This window comes from Rosa chinensis, chromosome 7 (assembly GCF_002994745.2).
Source record: "Rosa chinensis cultivar Old Blush chromosome 7, RchiOBHm-V2, whole genome shotgun sequence".
Lineage (NCBI taxonomy): Eukaryota > Viridiplantae > Streptophyta > Magnoliopsida > Rosales > Rosaceae > Rosa > Rosa chinensis.
This window is the reverse complement of record NC_037094.1, coordinates 3,188,729-3,204,659: the sequence shown is the minus strand read 5'-3', so window position 1 is coordinate 3,204,659 and position 15,931 is coordinate 3,188,729. Positions and strand designations below refer to the sequence as shown.

General features: G+C 38.3%; 5 protein-coding genes across 10 annotated transcripts; 2 read left to right on the top strand and 3 right to left on the bottom strand.

Moving 5' to 3' along the window:
* The first annotated feature begins 363 nt into the window (after window positions 1-363).
* LOC112179854 (expansin-A1) lies at window positions 364-2,567 on the top strand. The gene is made up of 4 exons (XM_024318344.2): window positions 364-520; window positions 652-787; window positions 1,062-1,374; window positions 1,835-2,567. Exons 2-4 carry the CDS (start codon window positions 658-660, stop codon window positions 2,139-2,141), a joined length of 750 nt encoding a protein of 249 aa, XP_024174112.1. The 5' UTR covers window positions 364-520; window positions 652-657; the 3' UTR covers window positions 2,142-2,567.
* Window positions 2,568-4,128: 1,561 nt separating this feature from the next.
* LOC112179210 (chlorophyll a-b binding protein P4, chloroplastic) lies at window positions 4,129-5,334 on the top strand. Its single transcript, XM_024317554.2, has 3 exons — window positions 4,129-4,415; window positions 4,519-4,934; window positions 5,031-5,334. The coding sequence occupies exons 1-3, from the start codon at window positions 4,213-4,215 to the stop codon at window positions 5,165-5,167; spliced, it is 756 nt and encodes a 251-aa protein (XP_024173322.1). The 5' UTR covers window positions 4,129-4,212; the 3' UTR covers window positions 5,168-5,334.
* Window positions 5,335-5,389: 55 nt separating this feature from the next.
* On the bottom strand, window positions 5,390-9,266 carry LOC112179209 (agamous-like MADS-box protein AGL65). Of its 4 annotated transcripts, none has more exons than XM_040511714.1 (13): window positions 9,039-9,266; window positions 8,744-8,813; window positions 8,455-8,640; window positions 8,144-8,203; window positions 8,027-8,045; window positions 7,831-7,895; window positions 7,730-7,745; window positions 7,578-7,639; window positions 7,004-7,100; window positions 6,627-6,674; window positions 6,420-6,547; window positions 5,833-6,256; window positions 5,390-5,681 (listed from the first exon to the last, which is right to left on the bottom strand). In XM_040511714.1, exons 3-13 carry the CDS (start codon window positions 8,637-8,639, stop codon window positions 5,661-5,663), a joined length of 1,125 nt encoding a protein of 374 aa, XP_040367648.1. In that variant the 5' UTR covers window position 8,640; window positions 8,744-8,813; window positions 9,039-9,266; the 3' UTR covers window positions 5,390-5,660. The 4 variants fall into 4 exon arrangements, with proteins under 4 accessions (XP_040367648.1, XP_024173320.1, XP_040367647.1 ...); XM_024317552.2 differs by having other exon boundaries at window positions 8,720-8,813; window positions 9,039-9,265; XM_040511713.1 differs by lacking the exon at window positions 8,744-8,813 and having other exon boundaries at window positions 9,039-9,265.
* Window positions 9,267-9,467: 201 nt separating this feature from the next.
* On the bottom strand, window positions 9,468-11,826 carry LOC112180734 (putative lipoate-protein ligase A). Of its 3 annotated transcripts, XM_024319291.2 has the most exons (5): window positions 11,669-11,826; window positions 11,287-11,466; window positions 10,807-11,045; window positions 10,372-10,520; window positions 9,468-9,866 (listed from the first exon to the last, which is right to left on the bottom strand). In XM_024319291.2, exons 2-5 carry the CDS (start codon window positions 11,463-11,465, stop codon window positions 9,609-9,611), a joined length of 825 nt encoding a protein of 274 aa, XP_024175059.1. In that variant the 5' UTR covers window position 11,466; window positions 11,669-11,826; the 3' UTR covers window positions 9,468-9,608. The 3 variants fall into 3 exon arrangements, with proteins under 3 accessions (XP_024175059.1, XP_024175060.1, XP_024175057.1); XM_024319292.2 differs by lacking the exon at window positions 11,669-11,826 and having other exon boundaries at window positions 10,807-11,064; window positions 11,287-11,662; XM_024319289.2 differs by lacking the exon at window positions 11,669-11,826 and having other exon boundaries at window positions 11,287-11,662.
* A 605-nt stretch (window positions 11,827-12,431) lies between these two features.
* Window positions 12,432-13,418, bottom strand: LOC112176388 (probable calcium-binding protein CML46). The gene has a single exon (XM_024314290.2). The coding sequence runs from the start codon at window positions 13,264-13,266 to the stop codon at window positions 12,700-12,702; it is 567 nt and encodes a 188-aa protein (XP_024170058.1). The 5' UTR covers window positions 13,267-13,418; the 3' UTR covers window positions 12,432-12,699.
* Window positions 13,419-15,931: the final 2,513 nt, after the last annotated feature.

The following is a 15,931-nucleotide window of genomic DNA, read 5'->3' as shown; positions in this document are numbered from 1 at the left end:
CTAAATAGCTCAGTAGTGTGCGAAAACTGCAAAACCAGATTCGCGGCTGGAGAACCTTAACTAGTTGAGTCCTTCGAATCTAGATATGAGTTTCAAAAAAGCACACACAATCACAGAACCGTTCAAAACCACGTACTTGGTTTCTCAACAAAAGCAGTTTCTTGGTTTGGTTTGGTTTCATTTGGTTCCACAGTGAGTGACACACAGATAATATATGTATGGATGTATAAAATGTAAATATTGCAGATGTGACTGTAGAACCGCTTGCATTGCACTTGGCGGTTTAAGGTCCCCACACCTCAAAAGATAAAGTGTCAGTTAGTTTGGGGGTGACGTTGCTAACTCAAGCGAGGCTAGCTAGCTCCCAGTTTCCACACACTGTTTCTCTTCCAAGCTCCTTCTATATATTCCCCACCTCACCCCCTCCATTTTCCTCACACCCTCAGCTCCCAGCTTCCTCCATTTTGCTCTATTTTCTTCACTCTCTTTTGAGTCTTTTCTGCTCTCTCAGTCCCAAAAGGTAGTGTGTGTGTGTGTCTAAGCCCTTCCTTTGTTTCATTGATCCAAGTCTTATATATTGCTTATAATTCAGATTCAGTATCAGTGTTTTTCATCAAACTCAAAGCTTTGTATTTGTGTACTTCTATGCAGGACAAAATGTCGACGGTGCTTCTCTTGTTCGGGCTTCTTTCTCTGACCCCATTGTTTGCTCATGCTTATGGTGATGGAGGTTGGGTTGATGCTCATGCCACTTTTTATGGTGGGGGTGATGCCTCTGGTACTATGGGTAAGTTCTTTTTACCATGCATATATGTATATATAAAAGCTTTTTCTTAATTACATTTTACCCCTCTGGTGGTACTTCCTATAGTGGTTTTGATTCCTAATTTTTCTGTCTTAAATACAGTTTATTTATTTATTTTTCAAAAGTTACATTTGGAAACACTTTGGAAAATTCTTTTCTCGAATATCACTTTCATGACCGAGAAGTTCTTTTCTCCCCGTTAATTTTTATTCGAAAATTTCTCAGGGTAACATTATGTTAAAACTAATATTTGCAGGTGGGGCTTGTGGGTATGGAAACCTATACAGCCAAGGGTACGGCACAAACACAGCAGCTCTGAGCACAGCCTTGTTCAACAATGGCTTGAGCTGCGGGGCTTGCTTTGAGATCAAGTGTGTCAATGACCCCAAATGGTGCCTTCCCGGTTCTATTTTGGTCACTGCCACCAATTTCTGCCCTCCAAACAATGCTCTCCCTAACAACAACGGCGGTTGGTGCAACCCTCCTCAGCATCATTTCGATCTCGCGCAGCCCGTCTTCCAGCATATTGCGCAATACAGAGCTGGAATCGTCCCTGTCTCCTACCGAAGGTATGCAATTTGGACTCCTTTAAACCCGACCAAAATGTTTATGCACCTTAGAGTTGTGAAAACGGATATTATATATTTGTTAAAAAAGCCTCAACTGTGTCTTAATAGTTTGATCCGAGAATTATACATATTGCGTTATAGATATTCTCCTATCTCGCAATTAAAGTAAAAAAGATCTCCTAAACAACAAATTGAAAAGATCAGGGCTATGAAATTGTTAATTTTTTTTTAAAAATAATTTACTGCATATATATATATATATATATATATATTCTTTTTACCAAACTACTTTTACTGCTTGACTTGAGCTATACCATTATAATTCCAAAAACTTAGCTAGCGGCCAAAGCAGTTATAGAACCAATATTTCCAACAAACCCTTACATATTTGTGATGAATCATTTTGTATTTTTGTGTTAGAAAACTTCGTCTTTATGTATTTGCTTATATGTGTACGTAGGGTACCTTGCCAAAAGAAGGGTGGGATCAGATTCACAATCAACGGTCACTCATACTTCAATCTGGTCCTAATCACAAACGTGGCTGGTGCTGGTGATGTTCAATCTGTTTCCATCAAAGGGTCAAGAACTGGTTGGCAACCCATGTCTAGGAACTGGGGTCAGAATTGGCAGAGCAACTCCAACCTCGACGGCCAAAGCCTTTCATTCAAGGTCACAACCAGTGATGGCCGCACTGTAGTCTCTAACAATGTTGTTCCGGCAGGCTGGTCTTTCGGCCAGACTTTCTCCGGCCTCCAATTCCCTTAAACTAAACAAAACGAAGACGAATAAGAAGAAGAAGAAACTACAAGTTTTGTTTAGGGTCGACTCAATTTATGAGAAGGGCTTATATTAAATGGTCCTTGTGGTCGTTCTGATCTGCTCTCATTTGGAAAAGGGCAGACAGAAATTATATCGAATTTGGCAGTGGTGGGCAATAAGAGTACCACCCGCCACTTTTTGTTAGGTTTGTTAATTAGTGTTGTTGTGCTTGGTTAGTTTAAGTTTTGGGTCAATCCCATTGTAGTAATGCTTAGGTCACCATCCTTTATTGGGGGCACTTAAGCTTCTTTTACTTGTCTATGAAGCTATTGTAATCAGCTTTTGCTGCTGCTACTGAATTTTGTGTCTGTCTGAGTCAGAGTTGTTAAAGTGCAAGACTTTTTGTTCTGAATAAAGTCTCCTCTCCCTCTCCATGGGTGTAGCTCACCTTTGGTTTTAATTGCTAAAGCATACTTTGTGAGTTTGTGTGTGATAGTTTGTTTCCAACATTCTATATGAGACTGGGCCATTCCTAAACCTCAAAGGTTTCAAAGGTCACATTACCAAGTGGGGCTCCCCCAAGTCTTATTGGGCTTCGGTATCCAAAACTAGCTGACCAAACTCAAGTAAGAGGTCCAAAGCCATGCGAAGGCTTAATTTGCTAGCAAAGTACCAATGTTAATAAGAATTTCGAATTTGTGTACCAAATCAGGCCTTTTTTGTTAAAAACAATCGAGATTTGGTGTAAAGAATGACTTTAGCATCAATTGGAACACGAACATGGGATCCCAAAATGGATTAGATTGGAATGAGGAATTTTTTTTAGATGAGATAAAAATTCCAAGTTAAATTATGAATATATTTTTTTCTTTTTTGAAGGAAATTATAAATATATTTGAGGACATAGGAGTTAACATTGGATTAGTTTGTGTAGTGGTTCATCTCAAGTTTAATTAATGTTCCAAAAGGTCTAAGTTCTCAAGTTACAAAATATTGCCCAATCAGAGTGAGAAAACCTGCCCATCTTTTGCTGGACAAGCTTGACTTTAGCTTCGCTCTAATACCCTATTGTTGATACCCAAAAAAATCACAAGACAGGTCGCACACACATTTCAACTAAAAAAAAAAAGGAAACACACATATGAACCACATTCGGAAAGATAAAAAGTTGCATATCGAACCGTCATGCCACGCATGTGGACCCAAGCTACAATTACACTCTTGGGTCCCAGATCCAAAAACTATCCAATTCTCTCACCTCAGTGTGTTTCTAGCTCCCACACCACACTTCACGTTGCAAGCTCTGTTCATTATCTGAATCACACACAAAAATCCCCCCGTTAATCAATTATTGGGTTGATTTTGGCCTAGTCAATGCTTCATTCAAAAAGAACCCTCACACCTATTCTTACTAGATTTCCAAATTCATGTGCCAAATGATTTTTCCGGCCGGTTTTGGTGATGTTTTACTTGCAAATCAAGATTCATGAAGACATTAATAATTTTTAACCAATAAGTATTTAATGGAGCAACAGATAGACTATAACATTACTTATCATACAAATTACCACACATAAAATGTGTTATCTTGGGGTAATTCTTTCCACTACATGAGGTGAAGCTACACCACTTGCTAAGGCCAATCTAAGCCAGCCACTTGTCATGGCTTGATAGGACTCCGTAGATTCCACGTGGAAGGAGATTCTAATCCTCATATCCAATTCAAATCTTAACACGTGGAAATAGAGGACCCCGCAACATCTTTTTGCTACCAACGGCAGCAAAGTAATAGATTTGTGGATACAACCCTAGGATAAAAAGATAAGGCACAAGGGTTTCCATTGGCCAATCCAAACCCCACAACCAAATCCTGACCGTCGGATACAAAAAATCAGGCAATCCAACGATCAGATTCTAGCAAAGAACCAGCACCACAACACTACACTGTCATTGACTCATTGACATGATATAATACAAAGCCATGAACACTACACCATATTGTACATTTTCATTTAGCCAAACCCACTTCCTCTACCTGAAAAATCCATCTTCTTGATCCAAATTCAGGTAGAAAAGTATGGCAACCGTCACGACTCAGGCGTCCGCCGTCTACAGGCCACAAATCACCTCGAAATCGAGGTTCCTTACCGGCTCTTCCGGCAAGTTAACTAGGGAAGTGGCTTTTAGGCCTGTGACATCATCTGCTAGTTCTTTTAAAGTCGAGGCCAAGAAGGGTGAGTGGTTGCCTGGCTTGCCATCACCAGGTTACCTAACTGGCAGGTACTTACTTAATCAAGCTCAAACAAAGCGTGCAAGTACTATATATGTGTTTATAATTTGTGACGTCAATTCTTATGTATCTTGGTTTGTTTCTGTGCTTCAGTCTTCCTGGTGACAATGGGTTTGATCCTTTGGCACTTGCTGAGGACCCAGAGAACCTGAGGTGGTATGTCCAAGCTGAGCTTGTGAACGGTCGTTGGGCTATGTTGGGTGTAGTTGGGATGCTATTGCCTGAAGTCTTGACAAGCATTGGGATCATTAACGTTCCGAAATGGTACGATGCTGGGAAAGCCGAGTACTTTGCATCTTCCTCCACCCTCTTTGTGATCGAGTTCATCTTGTTCCACTATGTCGAGATCAGACGGTGGCAAGACATCAAGAACCCAGGAAGTGTGAACCAAGACCCCATCTTCAAGCAATACAGCTTGCCACCAAATGAGGTAGGTTACCCTGGTGGCATCTTCAACCCTCTCAACTTTGCACCAACTGAGGAGGCCAAGGAGAAGGAACTCGCCAACGGTAAGTCTTTGAGAATCAGCCTCAAGCTCGTTTTTGATCAGATGACTTTTGTGGGTTTCAACTAATTAATTTGGTTTAAACTTTGTGTATATGCAGGGAGACTGGCAATGTTGGCATTCCTGGGATTTGTGGTTCAACACAATGTGACTGGCAAAGGACCCTTTGACAACCTAGTGCAGCATCTTTCTGACCCATGGCACAACACCATTGTCCAAACACTAAGGGGCTACTAGATCCGTCAAAAGGAAGCAAGAAATGGAGAAAACCTGTTTTCATTTGTTTTGTAACAATGATTTAATATGGCTTTTGAGGATGAAATGGGAGCGAGCATCAATGTAGACAAGGTTTTACCAGTGTACAGGAACCATAATGGCAATATGGCATTATATTATTATTATTATGATTATCCTCATTACAATTCACTAATTCATTGTTAAAATTTTATTTTTTCCAAGTAGCTCAAGACATCATGATGTTGCTTTCATTTTCTATAAGTAATAATTTACAATGTGGGATGCTCTGAGGAAACCAATGGAGTTCATATACAGATGAACTATGATCCTATATATCTTGTACAATATATATACATGTTTAAACTAATCTCCATAAGCCAATGAGCCAATGAGCCGATGAGCATCAATACTCTTGGATACCTCTCTATATTTCTCTTCATCGATCAGGTTGGTTTGGGAGGCCGGTAAAATTCTTCCATGATTTTTCCCCCAGCTACAATCTCATGTTTGGTTGCTACAAGATATCACAAATAAACATAGAAGCGCAAGGTATCAATTAATGGAATGAAAAAGAAACAAAGAGACCACATGAAATCCACAAATTTGAAATATCTCATTTAGTATGGGAAAACAGAGCGAAACAACCAACCAAAGGAATACTTTACCTGCTGGTACGTATTCTGGTCATATACAGCAATGGTGCTAGGCCCGGAAGATGAAAGCCAAGAAGGATGCTCATCACCATACAAAGATCGAGACAGTTCGAAGTTGCTACTTGCTTGATAATCCACCGAATTTGTTGGTAAGTTCATTTCCACACCAGGCTTCAATTTTTTATCGTCTGGCACATTAGGATTGCAATATGATGGATACGCATACTGCTGGCCAAGTTCTGTACTTAAACAAGCATTTATGTCATACTCATTCAAGCCACAACCTCCTTCCATACTAGGAATGTGCCCCATATTATCAAGTTGTCCTGGATCACCAACCTCAGATTGTTTACCAGTGCTAGTACTAGTGCTGGCGCCACTGCCAAAGTAACTATTAAATCGTGCTACTGAGGCATTTGTAGAGCAGTCCACGTCTCTGTAAAAAGAGAGAATGAAAAACGCACAGTTAGATCCAATTAAAGGAAAAAAAGAAGAAGGAAAAAACATCTGCCATCCTACCAATAAGAATATATTACAATATAAAATATTGGCACTGAGCATTCTCAGGCGTTGGTGCAGCAGGGAAGTAGTAGACGAACCTATGAGGCAGAAAGGAAGCCTCGTTGGGTAATATCAAATGTTGATTGTCATTATTCAAAATCCAAGGCATCGGTTGAGTTTCATGCACACTGCCCACAATTAAAGATGAAGGCATTCCATTTTGAAACTGCGATGCAACAAAAGTCATTTTCAGATTTTCTCAACACATGAGAGAGGCATTCTGCACCAGCTAAAGCATTTTTTACCTGGCCTGTGCAATTCAGTGAAGCTAGTTGATGTTTTTCAAAGTTTTCCTGACAAAAAAAGTATCCAGCATATTAGAATCAATTCAATAGCCAAGCTACTCATAAGGATCTATTATGGTGTGTCACACAAATTAGCAGTGTCCACCCTCTGGCTCAACATGTTTAGGTGGTTTTGGTGAGTCACCATAGCTTAAACTCACCATGACATCAACCACGGAAAACAAAATATGTTCTCATAAAGTGACACCATTTATATTCATGATTAATTTATGGTTTCGTGGTAAGCAAAATCCATTAATTGTTGATACCTTGTCTTTCACAGTATAAAAATTAGTATTTATTGCGCAATTCCTGTAGCAGGAAAAAGAGAATGATACCTTGTGCAGATGTGTTCGACTAATTGATTCCTTAAGCATGTCTTCCATCTGCCTTAGCTGTTCTACATCATCAACCTTCTCTGGATTACTCCAAAAGCTGAAGAAGTGGAAAAACTAGCTTATACATCATATGATCCCAATTTCCAATTTCTTTGCATATATCTCACTGACCAATACATAGTTACATACATATGGTATAGTGAGTTTTCTATACAGTTGGTCAGAGTCTGTCTAGGGTTCACAAAAACAGCTCATCTCAAAACAAGTCAATTAACTTGTCTATTATTGCATCTTGTTTGGTACTAATATCAGCTAAGGCACTTGACTACAATTTCAAAAAAAATGACGCAATATCTATAACATGAGAGTCAAGAACGTGACGTAAATTGATTCTGAAATGTAAGTTCGCAGACAACTTCTTTTTCCACTTCCTTCCTTTGGTTCAGTATTGATTCAATACCGCAAATGACTTGATATAAAAAGACACTTTCTAAAATACATAATGCTGTAATATGACCATCAAGACCAAAAAGAAAAAGCAATACTTGAACAACCAAAAGCTCCAAAGGTGCACCTCAGTCTCTTATGCAGTTCCGTAAGTTGGGTTTGCAATGCCCTTGCTTGATTTGTCAGATTCTGCCAATGAAAAATTTACCAGAATACATGAGTTGTCATGAATACTAGTTGGAAAAAAAAAACATGGTAATGCTGATAAACGATGTATACCTCAACTGTCTGAGTGCTGCAAGAAACAACAGAAGGGAAACAGTTAAGAAAAATTGAACAGAGTAAAAGGAAACGGCAAAATTGATAATATATTGACACACCTGGAACCCACAAATTCTTGTACATTTACATCATGGTCCAACTTCTTAAAAGTTTTCTTCAGTACCTATATCCCCAAAGAGAACACCAAAATGCAAGCATAATTGGATTAAGTGACAGCATAGTTTCTCTTTGTTTAATGCAACGAAAGCAAGAGAGACATTTGTCCACTTTTAATACTATTTACAACAGTCTTACTTCAAGGCTCTCCAACTTCCTGTTCCAGTGAAACGTTAAAGCAGTTAGCTATATTGCCATCCAAATTCAACCAAGCTAGAAAAAGAGATTCCAAATTTAATGCAAGCATTTCAGTACCTTTTCACCCTCTCCTGTGGAGTTAAGTGGGCAAACTTTGCAATAATGTCTTCAAAATTGCTGAAATAGTCAAGAAATAACCAGCAAAAAAAACAAAAAAAACCTACATTAGCATACTATATGGAAAGAATAATAATAAAACTCTGATTCTAGCCTCATTTAGTTTTGTAAAGTTGAAATTTCATCGAAACCAGAGATTAAAGGTCAATATATGGCCTCAAACATATTGGTTTTGACATCACCTTAGTACCAATGCATTATAATCATCAGAACAATGTATGAATGATTGTAAACTTGGCAGCATTCGATACCTGCGCTCCCCTTGGAACAATGTAGGCCTTCCAGCTGGGGAAAACATGAGAAGCGTAATGTCTACATCACATAAGATTGATAACTCCTTGGCCTTTTTCAAGATGCCATTTCTCCGTTTCGAATAAGTAACCTGTCGATTGCCACTGCTCTCCAATTTCTTTATCTTTAACTTAACCCTTCCCATCCTACAAATTCAACAACCAAACCTTCATGAAACACCAAACATTGAAATCTCTCAATGCCTAGAAATGCAGATAAACTCACTTTGGCTATGTCACAAATACACACTTGTCCAAATGAAGCTTTCATCCCAATTGCAACAGCACTTGACAACCATAAAAGAAATCTTTTTGGATTTCTGTTCTAACCCCAAATGGCAAAACAATCCCAGAAAGAGATGATCACAAACCCAGATAGGAAAAACACAAAAGGAAGAGCCTTTACAAACACCCACAAAGGAAAGATTGAATCTTGAAGAAAATGGTAAAAGAAAAACACGTATGGGGGCAAACCCAGAAAGAGTAATAGGAAAACAAGATTCCCTCCATATCAAAGAGAAATGGGTATGGAGCTTTGAGCTTACAAATTTGAGCACGACGGGTCAAGCTGTGATTTCGGTCGTGAAAATGAGCAAAACCAACCAGCAGAAATTTACTGCAGAGAGAGAGAGAGAGAGAGAGAGAGAAACAGAGTGAAGGAGAGAGAGAAAATGAACGGTGCGATTTGTGAGTTTGCAAAGAGGGTTGGGCATGCATGGCTTTTTAGCACCGAAGACAAAATCTTGGGCTACGATTGTGAAGAGCTTCTCCGCCAAGAAAGCCTACATGGCCTTCTCTGCGGTTATATTGCCGGGTCCACTGGGTTTTTTTTTTTTTTTTTTTTTTTTTTTTTGAATTAATAGAGTCGAACTTGTGACCTGTACCGATACATATGATTTGGTTTTTGCGATTTATTTGGTGTTATTTATTAGTGAAGAAAAGGGCCTCTTCTTTTCTCGTCGGCAAATGTAGAATTAAGTCTTCATTAGGAACTTGCATTTTATTGATATTCAAAATGAATACAACAATTGTTTGTATTGGAAGAATCGGATAACACTTGATGAAAAATTGAAGGGTGGCATCACTAATGGCTATGAGTTTATGACAAGAGAATTTCATATTTCATTACAAGGACAGGGACTCAGACTCTCAGAGAGAGGGCTCTCAGGTTGAGAGCCCAAAGCTACTTCTTCCAACTCTTGCCTTGTCAATAGTCTAGTTGAGGGCACAAACTTTGAGTTGGTTTTAAATGGGTCTGTTTGTTCAGATTTGACTGAAAATTCGGTACTGATTGCCTCGACGGTTTTGTCGATGAAAACTGATCTTGGCATGTAGTCTTTCATGCGGCATATGAATTCCAAATGGTCCCTTGCCTGCAGATGAATAAGATGGAATAGAAATCAAAATACTAGTCTAAACTCTAAAGTCTATTAGGAATAGAAATCAAAATACTAGTCTAAACTCTAAAGTCTTTAACTAATAGTCATCTGATAGATTAACTAAGCTGTGAAACACAGGTTGAACCCACTTGATATTCGAATTGTGACTTAAGAAAACAGTAAATCATCATTTCATGCGGTAAACCAACTGGTGATTTCAAAAAAGCAACATTACATCAACAACCTACCTGTTTATGAAGAAAATGAGAGCAACATTAATCCCTCTTACGTTCATTTGATGAGAATCATCAATTTTTTTTGGTTTCATATCTTGTATATTAGCAATTCTTAATCCCTATACATTAATGCATGTTCAATGTTTTTAACAGTCAATTCAATTGCAGAAGTATCCCAAAGTTTGATCCTCAAAACTTGAAACACCAAAGAAAAAAAATTAGAGTACTAAAAATTAATAAGATGGCACAAGTGAAAGACTTACCAATCGATATTCAGGAACCCGTTTTGGAAGCTTCAGGTATGCCATGTTCCTAACCTCATAGTCCCATAGAAAGGATGTGTGGTGGATCCACCGGTTTTTAGTAATAGATTGAGCATTACCACCAAACTTGCGGTTACCAAATACATAATCTAGAATCAGATAAGACCAAGTATGTGTCAGCACATGCTTCAATTCTTCAAGAACAACCAAAGAATATAACGGAGTGCCAGCAACACAAACTAGTCCATATAAAGTAATAGCCCCAAGACTAAACCTGATACTACATAAAAAGATAAAATGGAGAACCTCAAGTGAAACTAGCAAGATCTAAAGAAAACGAAACAAGCTGTTGAACACGACGAATTGCCAAATACATAGTCCTATATACCTAAGCACCTTATTAGGAATAATGCAAAAGAAGAGTTCGTTAAGTACCATTTTCACGAAGGTGAAAGTCACCAAATCCTTGGAACACTCTGCTGTATAATTGGCTACTCCAGGACATTATAGGTCGCGGATATAGTTGCAAGCAAGGAACAGCATCCCTGTTGCATATGAAAGTGACAAATATCGTGCCATTATCAACTGTAACCGTGCCACCTCCAGTAAACCTTTTAATGACAGGGACCTGATCTCGTAACACCAGATCAACGTCAAGAAGCTCTGCAGGCTTTCTACGCAGAATACGGAACCCTTTATAAATTCCAATACAAAAAGTGAATAAAAGAACACAACAAACTTGGTTAATGCATGTATAAACAATGGTGCAAATCTGACCAAGTAGTATCATTTTGCACGTTGCACAGATAAGAAGACATCCTTGCAGAATAATTACTCTTTAGGCAATTGCGATTCAAATAAGCAGAACCTATAACCTTAATCAATAGTCAGAATGAATACTAAGCTCAATCTCACCCTGAAATACCCATGACAATATTAGGACTATTGGTTCCATCATTTATAATGCACCAATTATCATACGAGGTTCGAAGCAGTTGCTCCTCTAAATGAAGCTGCTGCAGGATGGGAATTCCTTTTAATCTGATAAGGTTCATCAATGGAAGCCCAACGTTTCTTGTTTGAGGTATAGTCATCCTATTCATCAAATACAACCAATGAAACTAAAGTCACCATCTAGAAACCAAAACTACATTCACTCTACCAAGTCATCCTCCACAGTTTCATCACATCTATAAAGTTTGTAGCTTTAAGTCAGATATTCTAGTCATGACAAAAGAGAAAGAAACTCCCAACAAAGAAACAAACTTTAATTTAGTTACAGAAGGAGAAGTTTTACCTGTTTCCGCTGTCGACTGAAATCTGAGGTTGAGGAAGATAAAGCCGGAGACTCTGAGACTCTGTTATGCCTTTGGACTTTTGGTGGAGAATGTTAGGGCGACATTTGGGCCCATAAGCCCAGTAGCCTCAGGTACCAGCCCAGCCCAGGAAGGGAAAGGCCGGCCTGGCCCGCCATTTTTCAAATTAGTTTCCCAGTTGCGTTAAGGGGTATCACTAATTTTGCGCTCACACTGGTCAATCTGCACCAAATTCTCTTTTCTTCTTTGCTAGCTCCTCTGGCTTTTTTTTAGTCTTAAAAGTCATGACAATTCATGACCCGTTGTCTCACTTGCCTGGAACAAATTGTGAAACAAGCCATCAGTTGCAACAACAATGACATCTTCTGCCTGCATCATCCTATAAATATTCAATCTTACTCATCCACTTTTGGTGGTATTCCAAGTTTAAACTTGCCCGATTTCGCAACCGGGTCGATATGCGGCGCAGATTATGTAATCAAGGTTTGTGTTTTTCTCATAATTATAAGATTTACTGCCACTTTTTTTTTTCCATCTGATGTAGAAATGTGGAAATCCAGCTCAGACTTTAGTTTTGAGGCCAAAATTCCAAAAATCATTATTATCATAATATGCCTTACTAAATTGATGTTCCCACTATGATTTAGTCTTACGTTCTCCAAAAGATTTTTCATATGTAATTTCTTGGTCAACACCTTGTTTACTCTGCTGTAAATCAATCTGTGAGTTCTGTTTTGAGTTGGCCAGTTCTTGTATGATTAGTAAAACTTAAAACACTTTGCATCTTTATGCTCAAAGTAGAGATTTTTACATTATTATTACTCCTTTTGCAACTTGGAGCCTTAACCTTAGAAGAACATGAAAGCGGTAGTCTAGTTGATTTTGAAACACTGGTAGAATAAAGGAAACAAAGAAAGAAAGAAGGAAAAAAAGGAAGCAAGCAATACGTGAACTTTGAACTATTAGCTAGGCCACTGTTTTGAATTTTTTTGACGAATTTAGGTTCTTCAATTCAGCAGAAGCTATCCTCCATAAGCTTAACAAATTCCTCAAAGTCTATACGTCCATCTCCATTGTGATCGAAGGTCTTGATCATTCTTTTGCATTCTGACTCCGAAGCTTGGACGAAACCTAATACATGGAGAACCTTCTTGATCTCCCCTGCATCGATGAACCCATCGGTATTTTCATCAAACAAATGGAAGGCTTCTTTTACTTCCTCCAAGCTGGGTTCCTCCTCAAGCAAGTCAGCCATCTCCTTAGACCCATTATCACCACATAAACTTCCCAGGTTCTCCATAACCGATGCTAATTCTCCTAAACACAGTTTCTTGTCACCCAGGTCTTTCGTGTTCTCTTCAACACCTACTTTGTAAGTGCAAGCTTTCTCTGTTGTGATCTTGGTCTGATCATCGCGGTTAACATTGTTCACACCACAATTAATTACAAAGAATTGAAGTGCATACCTTAAACTTGACAAGTGTAGCAAGAATTGCACAATGAGCCACTTAATAATCCTTAAGAAAAACAGAACCACTCCAACAAGTGCCATGGAGCTGCTGGCAATTGCTTTATCCATTAATGTAGAGAAATTATAACCAAATAGAGGGATTTCTACGGGTGGAAGTAGAGAAATTTGAAATGCTTGACTAATTAATTGTTTGTCGGGTTGAGACTTGCCTGTGGACTGTGGAAGCCACTCTTTGGTGTCATATATATAGAACTACGAGTTCAGATTTCTTATCCGAGCGGGTCAAGTCATTATGGGGAATATAAGTATATAACATATAGGAAAATGAAGTCCCAAGTCGTCTGAATTTCCCTGAAATTATAGCCAAAGACTTTATGAAACTTCCATTCAAGTGAGGAGTTTCGTCACTTTTAAGTATTAATAATCAAATAGAGGTAGAAACTTCCATGTACTCACTACTGAGTACTCAGAGACACAGCGCCATTAACAATTTTAGTTGTAGAGTTTGCACAGAAGTTTCAGTGTGAAAACATAAATGTCCGAGTCTTCTGCGTAGGCAGGACTCATGATCAATACGCAACATGGATTCTCAACTTGCATATCCACGAAAAAACAAAAGAAAGTGTCCATTAAGTTAACATCAAATTCAATGTCACCAAATTTTCACTCAATTTAACAGTAGAAAATGATGGATTGTGTCTACTCTAAATTACTTTCTTACAATTATTGTTGTCACTAACTTTTACCATAACAACTGTTATAGATGACTTTGGTACTACTTTTTATTTTTTGTTTTAAATCAATGACTAAAATATCGAGTGTCGAGAAAATATTGATAGTCCAAAAAATAGAAATTTTGATGAAAATATCGAGGAAATTTCGATCTAAGTAAATTTTCAAAACATAAAATAATGGAAATTTAGAAAGTAACATGGAAATCATTAATGAATTTTCATGAAATGTTTACATGATTAGTTACCTATAGTATTTCAAAAAAAAGTGTTTGATAAACTTAATTGTATAATTATTGTAGTAATTTGGAGTATAACAAGATACACTGACATTATAAAGGTATGAGATTCTACATGAGAAATTTCAAAAATGATTTAAATAGGAGATTAAGAGAGTTAATTATTAATTATAATAATATTTTATAATTAAATATATATGTTAAAAAAAACATCGGTCTTCAAATAAACAGAAAAAGAAGTAGAAAATGGTCCTTAGAAATACATAGAATTTTTTTTTTTTAATAGAGCCAAATGTTTACTAGTTAGCAAATTAGATAATTAGAAGAAGGGTCCTTGACCCATAGCACAGATTCTACCTAAAACATTTTCGCTTACCCCATCAACAAATTAAGATTCTCACTAACCCATTTAATAATAAAATGTCAATTTTAACCTTCAAAAAATGAGAGAATTACAGATCATCAGAAAACGTTCTCTCCTTTTTCCTCTCTGTCTCTTCCCCATCCACTCCCAGATCTATTCTCCAGCGAGGAAATACAGTCGAACTCTGCCAACCGGCTGCAGAGGCGTGGCGGTGACGGAGGAGATCGTCGGCAACGGTAGGGAGATGAAGGTGGAGATCGTGGCCGTGTGGGAAGAGACATGGGTGCCCAGATCAATTCTCTCTCTCTCTCTCTGACTGATCGGTGGTGGTGCGGCTTAGCCGCTCGAGTCCCAGCCACAGCTTGAAGATGAAGAACCGGTCCGGGTCTGGTACTATTGCTGCGAGACTTTCTTCATCTCTGTGGCTCCTGTGGAGTTCTCGTCGTCACTGCTTTGGCGCTCAACCGGAGCGGCAAGAGCTCACTTCGGTTTCTGGGTCGACATTTCAAAAATGTCTTATACTTCTTCTAATCATATTTGGTGTTAACATGGATCCAGGTAAAAACGTAAACATTGCCAAATGGAAGAAGAAAATAGTTTTTTTTTTCTTTGGCAAAATACATAAATTCTCCAATTTGGCTTCACTTCTTTCTTTTGACAATTGAATAATATGGAACATATATGGTATACATCTTTATCAGGGTCAATTGAATAATATGCACTCAATTTGCAGGGTAATTAAATTTTTATTGGGGCAATAAAGGTCTATTGGGTGATAAAAGACATCTATTGGGGGCAATAAATGTTTGGAATTGATGTAATGTCATTGTTTTTTTCATTAATCAAAGTTTTATTTGTCTAATTTTATGGAGATCAATTCCTATTCCGGCAACAGAAAGTTCTATTGGGGAACAATAGACGTCTATTGAGGGGCAATAGGCTATTGGGGGAAATAGACGTCTATTGCCCCAATAGATGTCTATTGGAGGGCAATAGATGTCTATTGCCCCTCTATTGGGGGGCAATAGAGATGTATTGGGGGCAATAGACATTTCCAGTGAGGTTTTCAGAAAAGTCCGTGGGCAGCGTCCAGTCACAGGATTCAGGCAACCGGCGACCGAATTCCTGCGAAAGTTGGCCGGAATCCAGCGACCGGTGACCGGAATCCTGCCACTAGTGACCTGCTCCGGCGAAGTCTCCTATGGTTTCTCTCTCTCTTCCATTTTCACTCTCTCTCTCTCTAAGTAACAAAGGAGTGAGGGTAAAATGGTATTTAAAAAAATAAAAATAAAATCCTTAATGGGGTATTAGGGAAGACCCCCTTTAGAGTGTTTTGGGCAAGAGGGAATTAAAAAAACTTAATGGGGTAAGTGGGAAAAAAATCCCTAAAAATGGGGTACATGGGCAAAAACCCTTAGAAAAATTATAAGCATGGAGGG